We start from the raw sequence: 24,446 nt of genomic DNA, 5'->3' as shown, positions 1-24,446 counted from the left end.
TGAGAGGAGGTGGTGTTCTTGTGTAAGATTATTTTCTTTAGTCAGCACCTGTCCTCTGAGGCGATTCCATTTGTCATTTAATCAGCTTGGTGGGAGGTTTGCTTACAGAAAATCATACAGCAGTAAAAGGAACAATGTCTGTGTATTTACTCTTCAAATTTATTTATGTGAATGTGATGGATATTGCACTCAAACACTTTCAACTGCAGCTGGTTTGGACAGTGAAAGTAGCTTTTTATCTGAGAGGCAGATTACTCAAGCTCCTAATTGAAGAGGTGGCACTGAGCAAAATGAGGAAAGGAACAAAAGAGTACAAAAATAATGAAAATTTGTGCTTGATTTCTGACTCAACTACTAACTCACTGAAAGTATGATTCATTGTTGCAGTGTCAGTGTTGGAAGTGTTTGCACCCCTCAGCAGTGAGACTGAACTCAGGATCCCTTATACCTGGCTATGAGTTCATAAGTTTTCTGGATCTGTGGATACTCTGCCATGCCCAAGGCCTCTTCAGTTCTTTCCTGAGCTTATTGCATGGATTTCACTTCTGTAGTTATATCAGAGCCCATCTCCCCTCCTGCTTCGAGTTAACTAAACTCCAAACATGCACACAATTTAAGAAACCCAAAATACATTGTCAGTGGTTTACAGTTTCGGCTGCAATTTGCCATGACTTGGCTCCCTCTTCTGGAAAACGGGACAGTAGCAGAGTGAATAAAAATACTTCATAGTTTCATTTCCTGCCCAAATAAAGGGAGGAAAGCCTACAACTAAATGAAAGCTAAGATGGTTAATACACGTGGTTTCCCTCAGTCTCTACTTGCAGCAAAGCTCGTTGTATTTGTGTTCTCTGTGTGCAGCAGGTCCGTGTGACTGTGCCTGACTATGCCTCGGGCCTTTTGGGGAAGATTTCTTTATTTTTTTTGTGAGGAAGAAATACTAAAGCAAAGGATGAAGTATGACTTGATGATTTTTTCAGCAACCTCTGTGGAGCTGTCTTTGGTGTGTATTTCCCCTTTTTGCTATTTCACTCTCAAACCTTCAGCTCAGTAATAGTGTTATGCCTCCTGATTTATGTAGCAAAATGTTCATCAGAGGCCTGCCAAGGGATTAATGTTTGGAGAAGGATGTTTGAATTACCTAAATATTAGTCTGCTAAAGGCTTCATTCCACCGAGGATTGAGAGGTTTCTGGCTGCAGGAAGAGCAGACAGGAGGTGTCTGCCCTGCACCTGCGTGTTTTGGTGCAGCCCAGCAGCTCTGGTACCTTTCCCAGGGGCCATGCTCGACCTTGCTCAGGCTGAGCGGGAGCTCCTCCATCCTTTGCTCACCCGAAGTTTTGCCGTTCCAGCTTCCAGGCTGCAATCGGCCACAGCATCACCTGAACGATGCCTCAACAAGGCTCCTCCAGCCTGCTAGTCCATGATCTTTGAGTCACGAGTCCTTTGCGGACTGAGATAACCATCATTTAAATTGTTTATTTCCACAGAGGAGTTTGATTATCTCTTTCAGATACAGCAAGGCAGCGCCTCTATCCAACAGACATAAATCAAGCTGTAACACCACTCGTCCCTACTTTTTTTATCTTCGGAAGCGAATGTTATACTCGCTTCTAATCCTTCAAAAGCAGAAGCAGAGACTTTTCTGCCGGCAAACCCGTGAGAGCAGCGGGAGCAGGGAGCGATTCCCTGCCCAGGTACGGGAGCAGAAGCACAGACCGTGGTCCGTCCCCTCTTTCCGTGCCCTCGCTGTGCCCGCTGCGGGTGTCACTAATGACCGGAGCAGAGGGAACGAGCGGAACCCCGCGGTTCGCCGGTGCCGGCACCTGCCCCTCCGGAGCCCTGCGGCTCCGCGGCTGCCCGGGCTCGCAGACCGGGACCGGCACCGGGCCGGGCGGGACTTCCCGGCACGGCGGGCGGGGGCGGCGGGAGGCGCTGACACGTGGCCGCGGCCCGGCGGGGGAGGGAGCCGGCGGCGGCCGCGATGTGAGCCGGGGAGGCGGAAGGCGCTGCCCGCATGGCCGCGGGGGGCGGCGGCAGGAATGTGCCCCCAGGCAGCGGCCCCCGCGACGGCATGAGGCGGGATGGCGGCACCGAGCCCTACTGGTCCAGGTAAGGATGGAGCCTCTCCCGCTCCCGGGAAAGGCGCTCCGCTGCTGGCGGCGCTCTCCGGGACTCCCCGCATGCCCCCGCCCGGTGCCCGCCCGGCCCCGGCGCTCCCCGCATCCTCGGTCCCCGCAGCTCCCGGGAAAGATGCGGCTCCGGGATGGAGGGGGTCGGGCGGCCCGCACCGCTCCCGGAGAGGCGATTTCGGAGGAGTTTGGTGCTCCCCGTCGGACCGGGACCCTCCTGTCTCTGCTGCTGCTATCCGGGAGGGACACGGTCCCACTGCCCCGGGCGGTTCCCGCTGTCTCACTCCTCCGGACTGCAGCAGAGACGGTAGAAGGAAGGGGGAAGATAGGGAATTACTGTGAAAAACCGGGGAAAAAAACCCCAACTATTGAGCTTATTTCTGGTCTGTAATCAGTGAATTAAGCACAAAACCGCTATGAGGCTCTTATCGAAGTGTTCCAGTGGGGATGTTTGTACTGGCGATAGCCATTCATTCAGATAAAGTCTGGAATAGGAGCTGGGCAGCAGCTAGACAGCATGAACTGCTCTTGATGCAGAGTCATTAAAATACTTAAAATGCAGTTAAACCCCCAGAGACCACTTCTAACAGCAGGGGCACAGGCAAAGGCAGGTGATGCAGTGATTGGAGCAGGCTGGCACACCTGGGGCAGTGCTGCTCCTCTGTGCCACCCTGGCAAAGTCATCCAGCACCAAGACCTCACGATCAGCCCCTTCTCCCAGGTGAGGTGGGGTGAGATGATTATTCCAAAGTACCAGTGGGGCAGCTGGAATTCATGGTCAGAGGCTTTTCCAAGCTGGGAGCCACTGGACTCCCTTCGCTTGAGAAATCTGGCTCGGTTTCAGCTGGCTGATGTGTGGCTGCCATCGTGGTGCCCATCCCTGGGGCTCCCCCTTTCCCCTCGCCTTGGGGTCACCCTGGCAGGAGAGCAGCGGGACAGCCACAGGACGTGTGGCACCCGTGCCAAAGCCGAGGAACAGGAGGCCCGGGGGATGGATTGCCCCTTCCAGCAGCAATAGCCTCTGGGTGCGTTGGTGTTTCTCATCCATGGCTCTCTGCTGGCTGATAGCCGGCTCTGAACTGCCGTCCCGAGGGGAGCTCCTCCTGCACTCACAGATTGGGATGTCTCATCAAATCCACGCTCCGCGTTAGAGTAACGGGGTGTGTCCTCAGGAAGACCTTTGGCACAGAGGCCCTTAACATTTGAAAGTTCTTTCCCCCTAAAGCACTTAAGAAAATTCCTTCTCTGTCTCCCCCTTGCTAACTTTTTCCTAAGTCTCCGAGAAGTGGGAGTGGTGGGAGCTCACACCAGAATTTCATGGGGCAGAACTTTAGTTTATAGGTTTCTCCTCTAGGGAAAAAAAAAAACACCAAAAAAAAAAAAAAAAAAAAAAAACCAAAAAAAAAACCAAAAAAAAAAACCACTAAAAAACAATTGACCAGAACAAGCTCTCCTGTTTCTTAAATCTCTTCGGAAAAATGCGAAACATAGATAACACTTTCCAAAACAAAAGGGATGAAAACAGCCTGTTGAATGAGACAGACATTTTATGTGATTCTGACCGTGCTAAGTGCTGCTAATAATTGAGAGAATCCTGTTAATGGGAAGGAGCAGCAGGATAACCCTAAGGCACCTCAGATCATTATCTATATTGCTGTAGTTCACAGAAGCTGAGATGTGTCCCCATTGTTTAGTGTAGACACAGAGGTGGTCACAGCCCTTCTTTGGGGAGGTTTTATGGAGGTTTTATGGCCTAAAGTAAACTGGGCAGGTGGAGGTTGAGTAAGAGGGAGTGAACCACCAGATCACTGGGGCAGGTTTGTCAAGTTGTATAAAGTACCTCATTGGGTGAAGTGAATTTGGTGGACAATTTGTGAGCAGTATATGCAAATAAATAATTTTTCATATTTCCCGAGTAGTGAGTTACTGCCATGGGGGCAAGGTGTTATCAAGTGGGGGAAGTGACATGGGTTCTCCTTTCTTGCTCCAACAAAAGACATGCCAGGCAGCCTTCCAAGATCTGTCAGTGCAAGGAGAGATAAACAGTTATCTTGGCAGGTTTATTTTTCCATCTTTGTTCATGCTGCTTCTTCTTTTGTCCTCCCTTTTCCCAACTGGCTTCTCCTTCCTCTTCCACTCTTCTTGCCTTGTGTTTTCTCCTGCCTGCCCTTCCCAAACTTTTCTGCAGGTTTCCAATGGCTCCATTATCACACATCTCCTCCAAGAGCAGCACTTGGGGATTTCTGTTTGGGGCTTGAAAAAGCCCTCATGCTTATGTAGCACATCTGGACAGAGAGCATTTCTTAATGATGATCCTAACATGCCAAAGCAGGACCCCTCGGGCAATGGATGTGTTTAAGCATCTCTGGTTTAACTGAGGGAAGACCAAAGCAGTGAAAAGAGAAATCAGTTGCTGAAGGCTGAACAAAAAACCACCAGCAGATCCAGCACTGGATGTGGGGCTCACATTTTGGATGGTGCCTCCAGGAGAGAAATGCAGCTGTGAAAAACTCACTGTGCCCTGGGAAAGCAAATGACTCCTGAAGCCACTCTGCATCTCCCAGCCTCTGGCTACACCTGAAGACAAGGGTGATTATAAAAGTTTCTTTGAGCTCCAAAGATAAAAGGAGTCCTACCCGGCCACAGGCTGATCTCCAGTCACCTGATCTTTGCCCAGAGACAACAGTCAGTTGTTTTTTCTGAGTTCTGTGCCCTCATCTTTTGTCAACATGATGTTGCAGCTTTAGTTGGTTATTTGGGGTATTTTGAGGGTGTTTTTCATGGTTGGTATTTTTGTTTTACAAGTTCCTCACCCTGGGTTTAATAGTGACCTTGCTGAGAACTTTTTTCACATGGAAAACATAAGCAGGGCACACATTTCTTTCCTGGCTGATCCATCTATGCCCTCAGATCAGTGTGCAAAGCATGCCTCTGCTTTATTATTATGTTTTCTCACCACCTCCACCTGGACTCAACAACTACTTCCAGCTCATATGAGCTGCTGAAATTTAATTTCATCTTTGCTTTTGCCGAAAGCAAGAAATGAAGAGAGGGAATAAACCCAGAGCTCGTTTGCTGAACACCACTTTGTTGCCATCTGCAGCTCTGTGGAGGGAGCTTGAGCACAGGAGGCAGACAGGAAGCCAGCAGCTTTCCCAGGAAAAAAAGCCCTGTGTCCTCTGTGCTGCTCTTGTTGGCTGCTAGCTGGATTGGGAAAAAAAATCCAACAACTCTCCTCTAAACCCCAAAGCTAGTTTTGACAGCGACAAATCATTAGCTTGGTGCTGGTCTACAGCATGATAAAATCTTCTTAGGAGGGGGGGAAATTACTCCAAGCCTCTCTCTTGACAAGCATGTTAGATTTTGAAGGAGAAATTATTGAGAAAAACAAAGAATGAGAAGTGAAAGGACTGTCAAACAGGGTAACAAATAACAGCCTGGGTATTATCTCCTGGCACAGGGGTGTCTGCATGGCTGCTGTGCTGGTGCCACGTCAGTCAGTCCTGCTTGTGGTGGAGATTATTGTAAATTAAAGCTATAGACAGGTAAGCTGGAAAAGAGTGTTTTGGAAGGAAGATGATCCCATGGGTCTGGGAATGGGTAATGAGGAGGGAAGTGTTGACACACCATGGATGACAGGTGACCAAGCACAGGGGGACCACAGGCACCAGCTGCCTGTGCTGGGGACAATGCCCTGGGGGTGGCCTCATGCTTGGGCAGTTTGGGCTGCTGGGTGTGCTGGGTTTGGAGCTGGTGGCATGGCTGGGAGCTCAGTACCACCATGTGGGCTCATCCCCCTCCTGCCCTGGGCTTCTGCCAGGGTCTGGGGACTGTCCCCTGCTGATGGCTGGGACAGTGGGAAGGCTGGGGGCACAGGGGGTGACTGCACTGACGCGTTCTCTGTGCATCCCCCAGGAAATGTTTCTGATCTCTTTTCAGAGAGGGGAACTGAGGTAGAGATGCCCTCCCTGGGAGGTGGGTGTTGTGCTCTGCTGATGGTCCCTGTGCCCATCCTGTGTAGATCAGGAGCTGCAGTTCCCAGTTCTTCTTCCAGTTATGGAAAACACCCACAGATATTGCAGATGGCTTCCGGCCAAGAGCTGTTGCTGGGACAGGCTGTTCGTAGTCGTGCTGTCTAACACAGCTCTCTTAGCACCTGAAAATACCTGGAGCTCCTGACTCGAGCCTTGGAGGGGCTAAACTGGGATGTAATTGACAGCCTGAACTCCGTGGAGTCCATCTCAACAGTGACCTGAGTGTCTGCCAAAGCCCTGCAGACTGGGGGAAAGGGGGGAGGCGACTCAAGAGAAATAAAAGTTGAACAAATATTTGCTCTGTGGCATCTACTGGAGAAATTCCTCCAGCAGGAAAACACACTGCAAATAAAGATACCCTGTGCTGCTGGCTCTGCTTCCACTGCCAGACAGCTCAGCTTGCTTTTGCCCCTTTGGGGATCTCAGGCATCCTTGAAAAATCCATCCTAACCACTGTGCCCTGAGTGGGGAATCCATTTGGTTGGTGGGAGCTGGATCTCAGGGAAGTCAGGGGATGCTAGAAGCAAAGCCATTTCCACCCAGTGTCCAAGGCTGCATTTGGAGGAGGACAACCAAGGGACATCAGACAGGGCTGCTCAAAAAGCCACCCAGGAAGAGTCATAAGGGCTTGGGCTAATTATAGTCTGGGTGGTGGTTGGAGGTTTGTGAAATTGGAAGTGTTTCTAGCTGCATGGCTGCTTTGCTCAGTGAAGAAGGTCTCGGTGATGTGCAGGAGGGGATGCACCTGCAGTGCCTGTCTCTTGTGGGGAGGAGGGATTGCACATCAGGCTGGGCACTGAGGAGCCACTGCCATCACTCAGCACCAGATGACATCAGTTAGGTGGCTCCAGACAAGCTCCAGAGATTCCCTGCCAATGGTGTGGAGGGCTGGCCCCTCTCACAGAAGTGCCTGTCACATATAGCCAGGACTGGCCCAGGGATCTTGGTGGGAAATGCTTGGTCTGGAGGGTGAATCAGGCGTGGTGGCTCCAGTGATGGCAGTGGCTGTGATTTCCTGTGCTCTGACTTAGGCTGGTTATCTGTAGCACATTCTGTCTCCCTCCCTCATCAGGGGATGTTAGATTTAATCTGTTACCGCTGGTGAAGTTTCACTTCTCAGATGGCTGATGTCACCCACAAAAACTTCTGTTTGATTTGTCACTATTCCTTAGCTTTGAAAGGAGGGTTTTAATTCCTGTCTTTGTGCTAGTCCAGATTCCTCCCGTGTAACCTCTGCTGTTGTTGTTTTGCACTGAGCAGAACGTTGAGTCATCTGCAGCCTCTGTGATAACTATAATTAGGAGAAAACGCATTTACAAAGCTCTTTCCTGTGATGCAAGCACATCATTGTCCTTGCAGGGAAATCATTCCTGCCATGCTTCCAGGTGGGTGTGAGCAGCAACTGACTACATTTGTCACTCATACTCTTTGCATGGATTTTCCTAGCTGGATGTGCTGCCTACAGAGGAAGTGGAAGTCTGAGGCCATCATTATATTCTCCACTTGTTGTGAGCATAATCCCTACTGATGTAATTAAACATAAAGGAAGAGAATATAGAATGGACTAGTAGTCAAAGAGAACATTGACAGTGTGTCATACACCCAGAGATTTATTTAGTACTTTGGAATAAAAATAAAAGTCAAGAGAAAAATATATCCCTGGAGTTTTGTCAGAACATCAGTTGGAGAGGAGGCTTCTTGAGAGAAACGGAGTAAAGACAACTGGAGATGCTCAGGTCTTTTTCTTTTACACCTTGCAGAGTTATACAGGGTTTAGGATAAAGGTAATCTGATAATAAAATGCTGCTGTGCTTATCAGGATAACTGCAGGTTATTCTGCACACAACAGAATGACTGGAGAGACAGAGCTCAGCCCCACTCCAGTGAAAGCTCATAAAGGTCTCCCCTTGCTGCAAGGGAAAAGTACAATTTAGGAAAATATCTTGGTGGTTAAATAGTAGAAAATACCTCCACACATCACTGGCTGCTGTGCTTTACTCCCATCACCTCAATTGTTGCAGGTTCAATAGCTCAAATTTATCAGTGCTGTGCTCTTGGAGATAACAGAGATTATGGCCCTGGACTGGCAGCAGCCCATTTGGGCAGGGCAGGCAGGAGTTGTGCCTGGAAGCATCCCATCCCTGAAAAGTTTTCCATGGCTGGTTATCCCCACCTGCCCTCTGCCTTTGGTGGGGGATTTTTACCCCAAAACTCCTGTTGTATTGTCCTGCTGGGGTTTCTCTCACTAAGACATGCAGTGTCCTGGAGCCTTTGATTTCCTTGTGCTTTTCTGTGGCAAGCTGGAGTCAGTGGAGCCCCTGTTCCTGGAACTGGCTGGGGCTGGTGGTTAAAAACCAGCCCACCTTTGGTTTTGCAGCAAATGGAGAAATGACTGAAGATAACTTCCTCTCAGGGTAAGCCCAGGAGGGGCTCTGAGAGCATTTCCCAGCTAGTTGGAATGACTGAGGCAGGTCAAGCCCTGGTTACTCATTCCTCCAGCAGAGACGTGAGGTTTGCCAGTTTCTGTGTTATTCGGTGCACTCGTGCGTGTGCACAGTAACAACAGTTCCAGCCCTCTAAACACCACCTGAAACACTTCCAGTTCCTCCTGCCAGGGGTTAGCCCTGAGCTGCTTATCTGCCTTGTCAGGAAACAGCAATAAATCCATCTCCAGCAGGTTCACCTGTTCTGCTTTTCATTGTTCCCTCACCTCCCCCCATTTACACCTTTATAAATGGGTTTGTGCTGTGTGCGATTAACCCACATTTATCATCGTTCCAGTACAGAGAAATCAGCTCTGTTTGATGTAAAAGGTGACCCAGGTTGTCTCCCACATGGAGAGTGGGTGTGTTTAGCAGGGTGGAAAGCCCAGAGGTTACTGCCCTGGTACAGTGAATTCCCCTGGAGCAGAGAGCCTGTTAGCTCAGTGCTTTGTGCCTCTGGGGAGAGAAATAATCAAATACAAACAGTACCAAGAGTGGGTGTTCTTACTCAGCTTTTAACTCTGTAATTCCCTGGCAAAGGGGGAACCCAAAGTGGCATGGCTGAGGGGAGGCAGAAGGATTTACCTACACCTGGGCCTGACATTTGCAGCCAAATGTGTTTGTTTGCTCCAGAAGCCATCACTGGCTTGCTTCTCACTTGCTCCTGTAGGAGCCCTTTTCTTGAGGCTGAGAATTCACACACCTGAAATACATATTCTGTTAACATATTTTGACTCTTATCTAAAATTTCTTATCTGTCCAGGCTTAATTATTTTGCTTATCTCTCTGAGCTCTTCAGGCCCATCAAGTCTTGTCTCTCTAAAGAATTCCTGCATATTCCCTCCTTTTTAGTAGGTAACACACAAATCACCTCCCCTGGGGAATGGCTGGAAATGCCGAATAATTGATGTTTGCTACCACGAGGTGTGTCTCATGCAGGTGCTTCCAACCTCATTCCCTGACCTTTCCTTTGTTATCCTTAACTTTTAAAGGATTCTTATTTGGGGGGAGCAAACCAGGTTCCCTCCTGCCTTTCCCTCCATCTGCAGCCAGTGATGTCCAAGCAGCCTGTTTCACCTTGCAGCCTATGGACAGACATTTGCTGCTGGAGTCAAATAGTGTTTGGGATGAAGTTGGCACCGTTCCTAAAAGCCAGCAGATGGGATGCACTCTGTGTCAGCGCCGCTGTGCCCCGGGGGACTTGTGCTGACCTTCATTTTATCCAGGCAGACTCGGCTTGCAGAGCCAAACCGACCCCTCGGTCCTGGCTCTGCAGGGACACACGGGGCCCAGCATTCCCCTGCCCTTTCCCACCTTCCTCTCCATCCCTGCAGGCCTGAATCCCGCGTGTGGACAGCGATGCTGCTGCTGGGGACGTGCCTGCTGTACTGTGCCCGTGTCACCGTGCCCATCTGCGCCGTGGCCCTCAGCTCCTACTTCGACTGGGACAAGAAGCAGTTTGGTGTCGTGCTCAGCAGCTTCTTCTGGGGCTACTGCTTGACACAGATTGTTGGAGGACACATCAGTGATCAGTACTGGAAATTATTCTCATGTTTTCTTGCTTTAATGATGCTTAGCTTGGTTTGACTCCTCAGTTCCAGTTCCAGACCCCAGCGATGGGGTGGAGGGTCTAGTGTGTCCATGGGGAGAAGCTCTGGCTGAGAAGGGGTGTGGGTACTTTAGACTGGCCAGATAGAAGCTGTGGATGTCTCATCCCTGCAAGTGATTCTAGGATTCTGTGAATACAGTTTTGTGATTTGATCTGCACAGGTGATCTTTGTTTTCAGTTCAGCACTTCCAGTCTCTCTGCCCTATTTCTCTTGTAGTCTTTTCTCAAGCAAGTCCCCATACTCTGTTTCCATCATGTTTAGAAAAACTGTCTCCATTGTGTCATATGAATTAAAAAGCAAACAATTTCCCCAGCTGGCGGTAGGGGAGGATCTGAATCATTACCTGCTTGAGTCCCTTTCCCCAGCCAGTCTATTCTTAGTGAGAGAGCTTTTTTATGAAATCTTTTGTGAGGAGCACATGCCTGGAAGGGATGCATTAGCTGTGAAGTGCACTGTGCTATTTAATTGGGGTCCTTACGATTTGATTTTGCAAGAAAACACCCGGAGAAACCTGAATGGTAAAAGGCAGAGCTGAGGATTGCAAAAGAGCCAATGGAAAACAGCATCACTGGTTTAGAGAAGCAGAATGGTGGCAGCAGCTGGACTTCCCCTCCACCACCATCAGAGAGTTGAGTGGCTCACTGCTGTGAGATCTCTGTGATCAGTTGGATGGGCAGGGCTGGCAGGAGCTGGGAAAGGAAAAGGTCAGAGCTACTCCCCAAGGGCCAAGAGAAGAACAGGTTTGACCAAAAGGTTGCTCTTACAAACAGGTTAAACTGGGAAGGGCACTTGAGTCTGGGCTGGAGGACTTTGCCCTTTTGCCCTCCTGTCTTTGATAATGTGTTTTCTGTCTTCCAGAATAGGAGGTGAGAAAGTCCTCCTCCTTTCAGCATCAGCCTGGGGGTTCCTCACAGTCCTCACCCCGCTGCTCACCCGCATCACTTCAGCCCATCTGGTTTTTATGACCTCCTCCAGGTTCCTCATGGGGCTGCTGCAAGGTGAGACCCCTGTCCTGAGCCTGTCCATGTGCCTGTTTGTCCAGGGGCTTCCTTGCACAGAGGCTCATGTGCAGCACATTCAGATGCAAGTCCCATGGTTTGTGGTGCATGAACCCTTCCCACAGGTCTCTGGGCAATTCTCTGCCTCAAAACAGCTTCCACATCCAGAACTTCCATGGGAAAAGCCAGTGACATTTCTAGAGAAAGTCACTGACAACTCATTTCCCTGTAGAAATCTCTGCCAGACAGGGGCTGCTGGCTTTGGAAATCATCTCTGGTCATGTTTGGTTTTCCACCAAAGGAGTTTTAAAACTCCTTCAAAACACTCGGAGAAAGTTGGCCCTTGCCAAATCTTTTGGATAATTTGGAGTGATTTTCCTTCCCTCTTGCCAAGCTGCAGCACTGGGAAGTGCATTGGCACTGATGGATTTACAGTGGCATTGGTGGTGATGAAAAGGGATTATGGAGAAGGCACAAAAAACCTTTGATGGCGATGGATCCACTCAGTTTATTTTATATCCCTGTTTTGAATTCACCAAAGGTTTTGTTGCTTTGTCTCACTGTTTTGCTCACTCTGGATCTTTTAAATTTGGAGTTTCTTTGCCTGACTGCTCCCTGCCTTGCTGCTGTTTCTCTCAGGGGTGTATTTCCCATCCCTGGCCAGCCTGCTGTCCCAGAGGGTCCGGGAGAGCGAGCGAGCCTTCACCTACAGCACAGTGGGGACTGGATCACAGTTTGGGTGAGTTCAAAGGCCTCTGAGCAGCCAGTGACAGTCTCTGGACATCCTATCTGATGAAATGCCACTGAATAGTTGGAGGCAAAACTCACAGCTCAAAGTACTTGTGGATTCACGGGTCCTCGAGGACTCCTGCTGCAGCTGAGGAAGCCTCAGGCAGTTGCTGTCCTGCCTGCCAAGGATTTATGTATTGTTTTCTCTTTCTTTTCAAACCAGGCTTTGAAGACTGTTTGCAACATTTAATTACTATGGGAAACAGCCCAATTCAGTAGGAAGAGCAAGGGGCAGCCTGACACTGGTCACCTGTCCTCTCTGATAGATGAGATGAATAGAACTTCTCTGCTGATCTCCATCAGAATTTCCTTTCTAAATGGAAAGGCTGCTTGAAAGCTGAATGGAAATATCAGTGTGTTGAATCACTCAGTTTTCCAGTGTTCTTGTTTCTTTTGCTGCTTTAAACATTCTCTGGGATACTGCACACCAGCAGCCTCCTTTTCTTTCCCCAATGACCATTTTTCAGTGAGGGGCAGGTGAGGGTAAGGTCCCTTTGGGATTTCTCCTGCCACTGAGGGTCTGGCCTGAGATGCCACTCAGGGAACAGGACAGGTTGCAGAGCCATGGTGGGACTGGTGGCAGCACCCACACATGCTGTGACTGAGAAATTCTCCCCTGTCAGGGTGCTGAGGCCCTGGCACAGGGTGCCCAGAGAAGCTGTGGCTGCCCCATCCCTGGAAGTGTCCAAGACCAGTTTGGATGGAGTTTGGAACAACCTGGGATAGTGGAAGGTGTCCCTGCCCATGGCAGGTGGCTGGAATAAGATAGGCTTTAAAGTCCCTTCCAACCCAAGTAATTTTAGGATTCTGTGGTTCAGTGACAGCAGTGTCCAAGGACTGTGGACACTGTCCTTGGGTAGTCTCCCATTGATGGGCTCAGTCTGAGCTCTCAGCCAGGCCAGTAAACCTGGGTGCTTTCCCTTGCAGAACGCTGCTGATTGGTGGTGCAGGATCTCTCCTCCTGGATTGGTACGGCTGGGAAAGTGTTTTCTACTTCTCTGGTTTGCTCACTTTGCTCTGGGTTTATTGCACCTGCAAATACCTCCTGAGTGAGAAAGGTGAGTCCAGCTGCATCCCTGGGGCTGGCAGTGCTCCAGAGGATCTGGGAACTGATTCCTCTCCATTATTTCTGCAAATCCTCTGTGTTTCCAAGATCATGGCTGGTTTTACACAAAGGCCTTTTGCTCAGAGGTGTTCTGCAACACACGCCGTGTCTCACCCAAGATCCCCAACCCAAAAATCAGGATTTGAGCTCTTGCAATGCTGATTTCCTATTTCAAGTCCCGTGCTGGATTATATCATTGCTGAGAGCCTGATCTGGCTCCTCAGTACTCTTTAAGCACCAGTGAAAACACAAAACAGAGCATGATCTTCAAAGTGGATTAAGCTAAAGCAGGACAAGATACTTACTCCAAACTAAGAGCATCTACACACAGAGCTTTTAAAAACCAGTTAATCCACAATATCTCATCCCAAATAACTGCCTAGGAGTAATTCCACATATGGCTGGAATTACACCTGGCTACAGCATTGTTAGGGTGAGCATGGTATGTAGGAGCCCAGCTCACTGGAAGCTGGGTATGTGCCTGGTGCTGCACAGAATCCAAACCCAATCCCTACCAAGGGACTCTTGTTTAATTATAAAAGAGGTACAACACATGGGTGAAGGTGGCTGGATGGGGAGGGGTGTGTAAAAAATTTGGTCAGTGTAACAAGGTGTTTCCATGAGCACTCAACGCTGGTAGAGCCAAAAACCCAAGGGCTAGAAGGAGATTAAAAGTGGTTGTACAGCAGTGTCCCAGGGCTGCACGGGTAACTACTGACCACAGCTCTCCTTTGGGTGTCTTCTTCCCTGCAGAACTCACCATCCCCATGAACTATTTAACGAGAGGCCTCTCAGCACCCAGGCAGACCAAAGTTCCCTGGAAGCAGCTGTTCAGGAAGGCACCGATCTGGTAGGCAGCTGCATGCATTGGCCAGGCTGGGACCATCCTCTCTTTTCTCCTCTCTGGCCTTATTTCTTCTGCCTCTGTGGTTTTTGTCCGCTTACTTTTATGTTTGAGAAGTGGAACCAGTTTTCTAATTCCTTCAGTATAAATAAAGAACTGCAAAGGTAAGCTTGGCAAAAGTGGTTTATGTTCTGTCCACAGGCCTGTCAGGCTCGAATGTTACTGGCAAATCTTTCTCCTTCCCAGGCTGTTCCCCCTGGATGAGTCCTGTGCTCCTCCAGAGTGATATTTTCCATAGATCTTGCTAGGAGCCCATTACAATCAGAATTTCTAGCAAGTGCTGCTCAGGGGCACTGGGTGGCACGGGCTGTGTTCTCATTGCTGGCAAACATCCTTTTAATGGCCAATTTCCCTTTGGGATGCTGCAGTGGGTACTGAAGCCCATCCAAGCGTGTTCCCAGGGGCTGTTTTAAGGCAGGGAGGAGGAGGAGGAGGATGGGGCTGCAGGGCAGCAAACCCATTCCTGCCTTGAAAAACAATGGAGCCAATAACAAATCCTTAGAAAACCCTAAACAACACCTTTCAGAGCAGAGGGCTCTGCAGGGCTGGAAGGGAAACGCAGTGGCACAATTAGTGCTTCAGTTAACCTCACCTGGCCCCGGGGCTGTGTGGTGGGGCAGCAAGGAACCAGCTGCAAGGAGGAAGCTGAATGCAGTGACAATCTGAAGCTGAAAATCAGCTGGAGCTGAAAATCTGTGACAAAAATCTCAGGAAGCCCAAAGGAGTAGTTCTCCATGGCAAAAATCTCAGGGATTTCTGTTAGGAGCTGACATCTGGAGTGCCCTTTCCCAGGCAGCACGACCTGTCACTGCTGACTGTTTCCTCTCAGCTGTGTATTTGCAGGGCTGTCATCATCGCTCAGCTCTCCACGGCCAGCACCTTCTTCACTCTGCTCTCCTGGCTGCCCACTTTCTTCAAGGAAACTTTTCCCGACTCCAAGGTGGGTTGGCTCCAAAGCAGAGGCAGTGCTGTTCAAAGGAGGCTGTGCTGGGTGCCTGCCAAAAGGGGGTGGAGGTGAGGAAGATGATGGCAGAGGGATTTGATGAGAGCAGCCTGGGAGGCAGGAGGAGGTGGGAGGTTTCCCTGTGGGGTTTGGAGCCTGGGCACCCCTGCTCATACTTTTGGAGATCTCTCCAGGTTGCAGAGGCTGGTTTCTAGTTGCTTGTTTAGGGATGCTGAGGGGTGTAGGGTAGAGCAGGTTTTATTGGGTTTTAGACTGCTTTTCTTCTGAGGAAAAGATAATTTTCAACTGGCACAAAGCTCATGACATTATGCTGTTGCAAATAACCATGGTTCACTCCTAGATTTTTTACAGGGTTTTTATCTGGACTAACACTGTACAGCTCAGGCCTGCCTGTGAAAATTATAATTGCCATTAATAACAATAATGTGCACTTCAAAAATACTACAAAAGCTTCCCTCTCCTCAGCACAAATGATGCTCCCATTTTTCAGAAAGCCAGGCAGTACTGATCTGGGCTGAGAGCTGGTATTTTCATCTTGTTCTCAGAAACTCAGTCTCCTCCACAATGGCTCTGTTAGCTTTTTACAATTTCCAGAGCTGCTTACAAATGCCTTTTCATATTACATATGTAAAGCTCTTTATGGCATACTTGATATTTATATTAAAATCATGTGTTAAACCAGCAAACATATTGTTGTGACAAGATCTGTGCACCTCGAGTAATGTGCTTGTGCAGCAGTAATTTACCATCTGTTAAGCATTATATCATGGTGCCCTTATGTAAGATGCTCTAGAGAGTGCTCCTGATAATCGTTTTGTGCAGTTTAAAACGGGCTGAGGCTGCTTGATTGTAAAGGATGGCTGATAATCCCTAATGTGGGTAACCTGTGTCACCTGCTGGCCAAAATCCCCTGCTGCAGGTGAGCTGAGCAGCTGCCTGTGGCCACCTGAGTCAAGGTGATGGAGGGTGTGGCTCAGGGTGATGGGCTGTGGGGAGAGACAAGGCTGGGGTTGATGTGCTGAGCTGCTGTGAACAGACTGCAGAAGCACCACCCCACGGAGCCCATGGGCTTACATTGTCAAAAATGACCCAGACCCAGATGTCAAAGGCATGGAAAGATGCAGATGGACCCTGGTGTGATTTCCAGGAGCATCTTTAACAGGATTATTCAAAACCAAGATCATGTAGCCCTCCCACACATCCCAAAGCCAGACAGGAAGGGGAGATGCCCCCACAGGGTGATGGGCTCTGAGCAAAGGGGGAGATGCTGGGGGTGGTGGGTGCATGGATGGACGAGTGGGTTCAACCAGCTGAGATGAAATCCAGCCCAGCCCACACTGATTTCAGCTCCTGTGGGATCTGGGCACCAAAGAGCCCCTGAGCAGCTGTAATCCAGCTGACCACTAATCGTCTGTGATTACAGCTGCAGCTCACTTCATTGAAAATGGGCCGAGGGATGTTGGAACCCATAATGTTACCTAATCCTGCCATTAGAAAATCCAGCTCTGCTCCCTCAGCCTCACACAGTAATGCTGCTAATGAGCTGGAAGCTGCTGGAAATTTTGCCACAGGAAACCCACACTGAGCTTCCCAGGGCTCTGTGGCTCCCCACCACATCATCCTGCTGAGCAGTAAAGTTTGCCACTTTTAATCCCTCTTTCCCAGAGTTTTCTGCCTCTCCTCTAGATGCAGCATTGCTGGGGAAGAAGGAAAGACAAGAAATCTACAAATGCTACACCTGCTCCCTCTCAGAGCTTGGAGTGGGGCATGGTGCAGCTGAGAGCTGCTCTGCAAAGGGGGTGGAGGTCATGTAACCAGTCCTGAGTGCTTCATTATTTCTCTTTTCTACAGATACCACAGACTGTCAAAATATTTGCAAACAAACGGAGCTCTGACAACAAATCTCTCCTGGTTTTCACTTCTTTTCAGGGTTGGGTGTTTAATGTAGTCCCCTGGCTGGTTGCAATTCCTACGAGCTTGTTCAGTGGATTTCTGTCTGACCATTTAATTAGTCAAGGTGAGAGCTCTCTATGGCTTTTCCTCAGCTCTTATGAGATGTGGGAAGAGGAGCTGGGTGGGAGGAGAAGAGCTTGTTGGTAGGGAGAAGACCCAGCAAATAAACAATATGAGGGTCTGATATAAAAGCAGAATAAATTCTCCAGTGTCCAAATCCCATCACTGTGTTTGGGGCTCCCTTTGACCTCATTCACAATATCCATGTGGAGATGAAATCTGGGCATATGAAATCTACTTATGTTGTAGTTTCCTGGCTGGACAACAAGGTGAGCTGTGCTCAACTCAAAGTGTCTCTTTCTTCTCCAGGGTACAGAACCATCACCATTCGTAAGTTCATGCAGGTAAGAGAGCTGGAGCTGTGGGACAGGTACCTGAGTTGCCAGTTAAACTCTGATTATGTGGCAGGCTAGACTTTGTATGGAGCTGGGTTGGGGGTTATAGATGGAATCAGGATTTTCTGGCTTTGCACATTAACTGGTGGTCAGGCTGTGTGAAAGGAAATCCAGAGGAAAGCCCTGGTGAGGAGCAGAGCCTGGATTAATGGCACAGTGAGTGGTCTGAAGGGGTTTTCTTTCACAACCTGTCCCTGGTCATCCCAAATGACCCCTTAGGTACTGAGGAAGCAGCAGTACAAGGGTGAGCAGAAATAGAAATGCTGGGTGAGAACACAGTGTATCCTCTGATCTGCAGCATCACATCCCTCTGGACACACCTCTGACACAGAAGGACTCTGATGGGTAGAAAGAGGAGCACAGGGTGCTCACAAACTCATGCCATTGGAAAAGGGAACAGTTTGTTCATGGCAGCAGTTGTTTTCTTCTTGCAGAAAACATGCTGTGGTGTTTAATTTTCCCTTTTTTCCAGGTCATTGGCTCTGGTGTCTCAAGCATTTTTGCTTTGTGCCTGGGCCAGACCTCCAGTTTCTGCAAAGCAATAGTGTTTGCCTCAGCCTCTGTTGGACTGCAGACCTTTAACCACAGGTGAGGAGAGCCACGGGGACAGTGGCCCTCAGCTCCCCTGCACATTTGGCATTTTGGGGTCTCAGAGGGGGCTGCCTCCATCCTGACTGTGAGAACAAAAATTGGCACTTGCCTGAGCATTGTGTTTGGGACCCTGTGAGGCTGGTGGAGTTTGGAAATCATCCAGCAAACCTCTAGCATGGAAGGGCTTGGACCAGCCCCAGGAGGGAGCTGGAGCAGGAGGGGAATTGCATTGTGGCCCCTCTGAACACTTTGAGCTGAATTGTTTTCCTTCTGATACTCACCTGCTTTACTCTCAGCTTCTCCTGCCAGTGCTGCTTCTTGTCCAGGAGCTTTCCTTGTGTTTGACAAAGCAAACTGTGTAAGTGATGGAAGAGCAGTCATGTTCCATTCAAACAGTCACTGATCTCCCCCTCTGTCTCTCACCAGTGGCATCTCAGTAAACGTGCAGGACCTGGCCCCCTCGTGTGCTGGCTTGCTCTTTGGTAAGGATTCTCTGGGGTTTCTGTGCTGGAGAGGTGGCATCTGATGGGGGGACATGGTGCCCAGCCTCAGGGTTAGAGCAGGAGCAGCTCTGGGCAGTGTCTGCCCTGTGTGTGCAGTCTCAGCTTCCTTCTGTGGCAAACCTGCCAGTGCTGGGGGCAGGTGACACCACCAAGGTGCCTCTGTGCACCTCTGAGGTGCTCTGCTGCACCCAGGGCTGGGGCTGTGTCACTGGTCTCTGTCAGCTGTCCAGAGCAGCTGTGGCTGCCCCTGGAGGTGCCCAAGGCCAGGCTGGACAGGGCTTGGAGCAGGGCTAGGGCAAGGTGTCCCTGCCATGGCAGGAGGATGGAATGAGCAGAGCTTTAGGGTCCATCCCTGCTCAAACCAGTCAGTGATTCCACCATCACAAAGGCATTTTGCCCAGCATACAGACCAGGGGTTGGTGGCATTGATGAAACCTCTCATGTCTGTGGGTTTTCACAATTTCTTTTCACACCTTTTCTTTCCAGGGGTTGCAAATACAGGTGGAGCCCTCCTAGGTAAAGTACATTCCTGCAGCTCCTCCTTTCCTGGGGAGCCCTCTCCCTGCAGAGGGCAGGATCCAGCCCAGAGCCTTTGCATGTTTCTCTTCCCTCTTCTCTGCAGGTGTGATTTGTGTGTACCTGGCTGGATACCTGATTGAGACCACTGGCTCCTGGATTTCTGTTTTCAACCTGGTGGCTGCTGTGAACAGCATTGGGCTCTGCACATTCCTCCTGTTTGGAGAGGCCCAGAGGGTGGACACAGACTCTGTGTATGTGGATCTTTAGAGATGAGCCCAAGAAGCAGCTGAAGGACAGGAGAGTGTCACATCTATGGATCATTCTTGCACAAGTGCCAAAGAACATTTTACTTTTTTTTTTTTTTTTTTTTTTTAGGTGTTTTAATGGGAAAAAATATGCTGAAACCAAGTACATAATGGGTCTGGATGAAACCCATGGGAGAAAAGAAATGTAGAGTTCATTTTTTTGCTCAGGGCTGTAGCTGGTGGCTTGCAGAGCCATCCAGCTCAACATCTCCAGTGAGGATATGGTCTGTGGGACCAGTTTGTCCCAGTTTGTGTCTCGTGGACAAATATCCTTGTGGCCAAAGCAGCTGACCTGGCCTGTCTCCCAAGGCTGCTGTGGTTCCATGCCCTCGTGAGGAGAGCTGCTTCTCCATGTGGGAGTGGGGCTGCCCTGCTCTGCTGTCCTGGCACCACCTGGCTCTGGGGCTGCTGTGCCACCAGGTGTCCTGTGGGCTGTGACAGGGACAGCCCAGTGAGTACCTCTGCCCTTAACCCCCACGTGTGCCTTCGTTCTGCAGCAGGTACCAGCCAGGTTTGCAGGGCTGTGAGGTGAATTCCAGGCTTCCCCTTGGGAGCTGTGTGTCTGCCCAGGAGCCATGGCCATGGGGCTGGGTCAGCACTGCTGTCACAGAGCTGGGAGAGGGCTCCAAGCCAAGCCTGGCTTTGCTCAAGGGCCCAAGGTGTCCCTTCTCTCCCTGGTGGCTTCACCCCAGCCCTGAGCCCAGGTGGAGCAGCTCCACCATGAGAGCAGAGCTGAGCTGTCCCCTGGAGTCAGGCTTAGCTGGGCTGACCCAGCAGTGCAGCAGCAGCTGAGGAATCCCTCTGGAGCTGCTTTGAGAGATGCTGTGAATGTATGGGAAGAACTGGTCACACTGTGCTGTGGATCTACAAGTCCCAAATGCTTTCTGCATGATTAGACATGTCCTCCACGTGCTCTCAAAGCACTGAGGGAGACTTTCCAAAGAGCTTGGCATGGGCAGGTTTTGTTTCTGTGTTAAGCAAAAATCAAATTTCTGCATTGGGCATCCAGAGGGATGTGGATCCCTGTGGTTCCCTGTGTCAGAGGGAAATACTTGGCTGTAGACACCTCTGAGCTTGAATGTCTTAAAGTTATTTATAAATATTTTAAAATTTAAGCACCAAATCATGAATTTTATGTACTTGAGGCCTGATTCTGCATGCTTGTTTTGAGTGGTACTCCCACCAAATCCAGCACTGTTTCTCAAAGGGGAGGATCTACCAGCCTCCAGTGTTTGGTTCTGTGGGATCAGTTTTAAAGGTGAATTTCATATTAAAGAAATTCATTGCTTCTCCTCCAATCCCCTGATTGCAGCCTGAAAGGATCTCTTGGGTTTCTCTAGTGCTTACCAGAAAACTCAGGCTTAGGAGCAGGTTTCCCAAGGACCTTGCAGGGCAGGAAAGCTGTAGATTCAGGTGAAAAAAAATCCTATTATCCTCTTCCTCACCTTTATTTGGGCCAAATTTCTTCTTGGAGGACATTTTGGAGCTGTGTAAAGTTTCTGAGTGGCCTGGTTTGTAGAGAAAACACTGCCAGCCTTTTAACTGCAGAGACACTAATGGGCATCACCAATCTGAGCTGAGCCACTTGCTGGGCAGAGTTAGAGATAAGGATGGGACTGCCTGATGTCTTCCCAAGAGAATAAAGGATCAATGTGGCCTGATGGGACAGAGAGACAAGAAAGTCTTTTATTTTTCTCCTCCTGTGCTCTTTTTTCTCTAAAAGGCTGTTTGCTACCATGGGTGCCCCTCTGAAGTGGGGTGCTGCAGAGCCAGGAAGGCTGCTGGGAATCTTCAGTCAGTGGGTAAATTGGGAAGAACACCCAGTAAGAAACAGCAAACACAGCCAGGCTTGCCAGAGAGGCCCGAGGCTGTGCAGCCTGTCCATCTCTGTCAGCTTGTCCTTTGTCCAGCCTGAGCAGATTGCTTGCATGGCCTTTCCTTTAGTGACAGAAAAAAGATCCCCATGGGTTTTGTGGGGTTTTAGAGTATCTGCCCTGGCCATCCAGTGCTGCAGGACAGGAGCACAAGGAGTCAGTTCTGGTTCTCTTTGCTGCTTGCAGCATTTCTTGTGGAGGAGCTGATGGGTTTAAATCACTCACATTTGAATTGGGCTGCTTGGCCACCCCTTGGACTTGCCAGCTGGGAAATTTGGAACTGATCTTCAGAGGAAAGTGTTTGGCTGTGCCTTCTCTGTGAATCCAGCCACCATTCCAGTGAGCTGTCCAAGTTCTCTGTCTCTGGGACTGGCTAATAAGTTAAATATTTGACCTACACTTGAGGCTTATGTTTCATTCTCATCATACCTCTTTGGTGAAGTATTGAAACTGCTTTATCTGTACTGTTATTTGTTTTAAGCCAAAGCTTGTGGTCTGCAAGTTTTTGCTATGGAAGGACCTAAAAAGAATAAAGGCAGAGAATAATTTGCAAACTATGGTTTTGCTTTGACTGCAGGGGTGGTAATTTGTGTGATGACTGAGGGCCAGAGGAGTGTATTTGATATGATTGACTCCTCCTGGGGGAGGCTGTGCAGGGAGAGTAGCTGGGCTGGCAGATTTTCACAGCATCCTCACGTGTACATCAGACTCAGAGTTCATCCAGCTACATCTTCACATTGATTTGGGAAAAATGAGTGAAAAGCTGCCTTCAGCAAAGGTTTGGACAGTAAAGCACCAGCAGGCAGGATCCAGTATAACTTGTTAAGAGTAATGACACAGACAGTGATTCCCGGCTGAGGTGGGGCACACCCCACGGGCGGATCACCTTCCACGTGGCCATCCTGCTCAAAAAAAATAAAAATACGTTTCCACCTTGCTGTATATGCTCGCTGATAGGTTCGAGCAGATGCCAACAGAGGGAGCTGTGAGATCTGGGATGTGGCAGCTCCTGGCTGGGAGAGTGCTGAGCCCAGCCCTGGCACAGCTGGCACGGGGAGCGTGGCTGGTTTGGCTGGCACAGCTGGCAGAGCCTGGCCCTGGCTGGTGGCTCTGGTGGCTGCAGCTGCCTTTGGGAGCCCCAGGATTTGCTGTCTCAGTGTTCACTTTCACCCCTCACAGGGCAATGGCACAGTTACTGTAAGGAGGAAAAGTTTGGACACATTTAAAAGGAGAAATAGCCATTAAATGAGTTTTAACTTCTCATCAATGTTCAGAAAAAAAGCCAACATGAAACTTGGTGGGATGAAAATGATGTTGAGAATAATTTAGCAGAGTGCAAGTTTTCTTCAACCTTCCCTGTCTTTTTGCTCCTGTTACAGAGGTATCAATAACCTCTGACATGCATATTTGAGCTTTTTTGACCTTTTATGTCATTTTGGTGATTTAAAACTTTTCAGCTCTAAGAAGCCACAGTCCCACCTTAAAGCCTGCCCTGTTCCTCTCCAACTGTGCAGAGCCTGAGAGAAAAAAGGGTTTGGTATTTTTGTCTTATTTATAGTTATATTTATATATTTTAAAAAATTTTAGTCTCTTTTTCCACCACATTCCTTAAATTTCCAGTGTCCCAGGCTGGATCTCAGCTTTCCAGCCTGCCCTGAGCAAGCAGGGACAGACACAGTGCAAAAGGGCCTTAAAGGCTGGTCAGTGGCAGGTACCTGTATTGCTGCTGGGGGTTGGTTTGTATTTAAATAATTTGGGATATATTCCATAGCTGGCTGGAGATCATTAGAAGGATGCTGTTTTATTGCAGTTTGCATAACACTAAATCAATAAACACATTCAAGCAGATGGAAAGCAAAACACAGGAGGGAAGTAGCACTATTTGGAGGAGAGAAGGGGTAGCAAAGAACACTCCTCACTGGTAGTTTTGCCTGGAAAACACAAGCAGATGCTCTCACAGCAGAGACCTGATCTAAAATCCACCTGGCAGCTCCCCAGGGCCAGGATATGCCCCAAAGACAGCAGCTCTCAAAGGGCACCCAGCCCTGTAACAAGCAAAATATCACCATTTATTGCAGCCGTGACCTACTGCACAGCAAGTAATGAGGAATTTTCCATTTCAAACTTTAATGCAATAATTAAGACATCCATTAAGGTCTTTACAGTTTGGCTGCTTGTAATTAAAAATGGGGTGATGGGGGGGCAGTGGCAGGGAGTTGCAGTCCAGAGCATCAAGCTCCCACCTGCAGCTCCTCTCTGTTTCCCTTTCTTCTCTGTTTGGTTTCTCTCTTCAAAACAATTTTTCTGGTTTGGTTTGCAGCTGTCCCCAGAGCATGAAAAACACGTGAAGAACATTCTTAAGTTCCCACAAGCATAACTTGGGTTCAAAAAAGAGCTTTTACCTTCTATCAAAACCTCCAAAATTCTGATCCTCCTGTGGGGCAGTGGGTGGGGGTGACTCTGAGCAGTGCCAGGGGTTTTATGCTCCAGTTGGTTTCCAGACTGATGTAGCTCCTGCTTACACAGTCCTGGTGCAGGATTAAGGGTGGGGTAGGTTTTAATCCAATAATGGATTGAGATGAAACCCCCATATAAATCCACATCTTCCAAAGTGTCTCTGCTCCTGGGAGGCCAAAGTCCCATTATCCAGTAATTGGATTTGGCCTTCTAAAGCAGGACTGAAACACTGGAAAATTTTGTCCCCAAATCACCAGATTTTTGCAAAGGATTAAGAAAAATTAATGATTTGACTGAGGAAGTAGCTGCCAGAGAAGCTTTGGCTGATCCCTTGAATCCCTTCCTGAATTACTTTCCCCTGCTCTTTACAACTCCCCATGTATGGGTGACTCTCTCTTGTGTCTCCAAACACAATGCTGGGCATGATCTCGTGCAACTTTGACATTCACTATTCTCTAAAAAATTGTTTTTCATCGCAGCTCTAAAGGAGAAAAAGATTGCAGTCCCACTTCCATGGAAGACAATGGAAATGTACACATGTAGCAATTACCAGGAGGATTTTACACAAAGAATTAGCAACCTATTCATGCATGTCCTGCATTCTCATTAAAGGCAAACTGTTTGTGGGTGACAGGGGATTTTCCTGTGCAACCATCTAGGCTCATTGCAGCTGTTAAATTCCTTTTATGTCAGGTTTTTTGCCCCTTTCCTACCAAGTTTCAGACAAACCCACTCATTTACAGTCTCTCCCATGTGCCAGCTACAGGTGGGGTG

The 24,446-nt window shown here is 49.1% G+C and overlaps 1 protein-coding gene across 2 annotated transcripts; it reads left to right on the top strand.

The window, feature by feature from the left end:
• Positions 1-1,944: 1,944 nt before the first annotated feature.
• SLC17A9 (solute carrier family 17 member 9) lies at positions 1,945-21,769 on the top strand. Of its 2 annotated transcripts, XM_059862351.1 has the most exons (14): positions 1,962-2,108; positions 4,317-5,673; positions 9,980-10,177; positions 11,114-11,253; positions 11,893-11,992; positions 12,970-13,100; positions 13,901-13,997; positions 14,895-14,991; positions 16,945-17,032; positions 17,338-17,372; positions 17,896-18,011; positions 18,441-18,496; positions 19,004-19,033; positions 19,140-21,769. In XM_059862351.1, exons 3-14 carry the CDS (start codon positions 10,005-10,007, stop codon positions 19,301-19,303), a joined length of 1,227 nt encoding a protein of 408 aa, XP_059718334.1. In that variant the 5' UTR covers positions 1,962-2,108; positions 4,317-5,673; positions 9,980-10,004; the 3' UTR covers positions 19,304-21,769. The 2 variants fall into 2 exon arrangements, with proteins under 2 accessions (XP_059718333.1, XP_059718334.1); XM_059862350.1 differs by lacking the exon at positions 4,317-5,673 and having other exon boundaries at positions 1,945-2,108.
• The last annotated feature ends 2,677 nt before the right edge of the window (positions 21,770-24,446 follow it).

Source organism: Haemorhous mexicanus, chromosome 18 (assembly GCF_027477595.1).
Source record: "Haemorhous mexicanus isolate bHaeMex1 chromosome 18, bHaeMex1.pri, whole genome shotgun sequence".
Lineage (NCBI taxonomy): Eukaryota > Metazoa > Chordata > Aves > Passeriformes > Fringillidae > Haemorhous > Haemorhous mexicanus.
The sequence above is the reverse complement of the archived record's forward strand: the minus strand, read 5'-3'. Positions and strand labels throughout refer to the sequence as shown.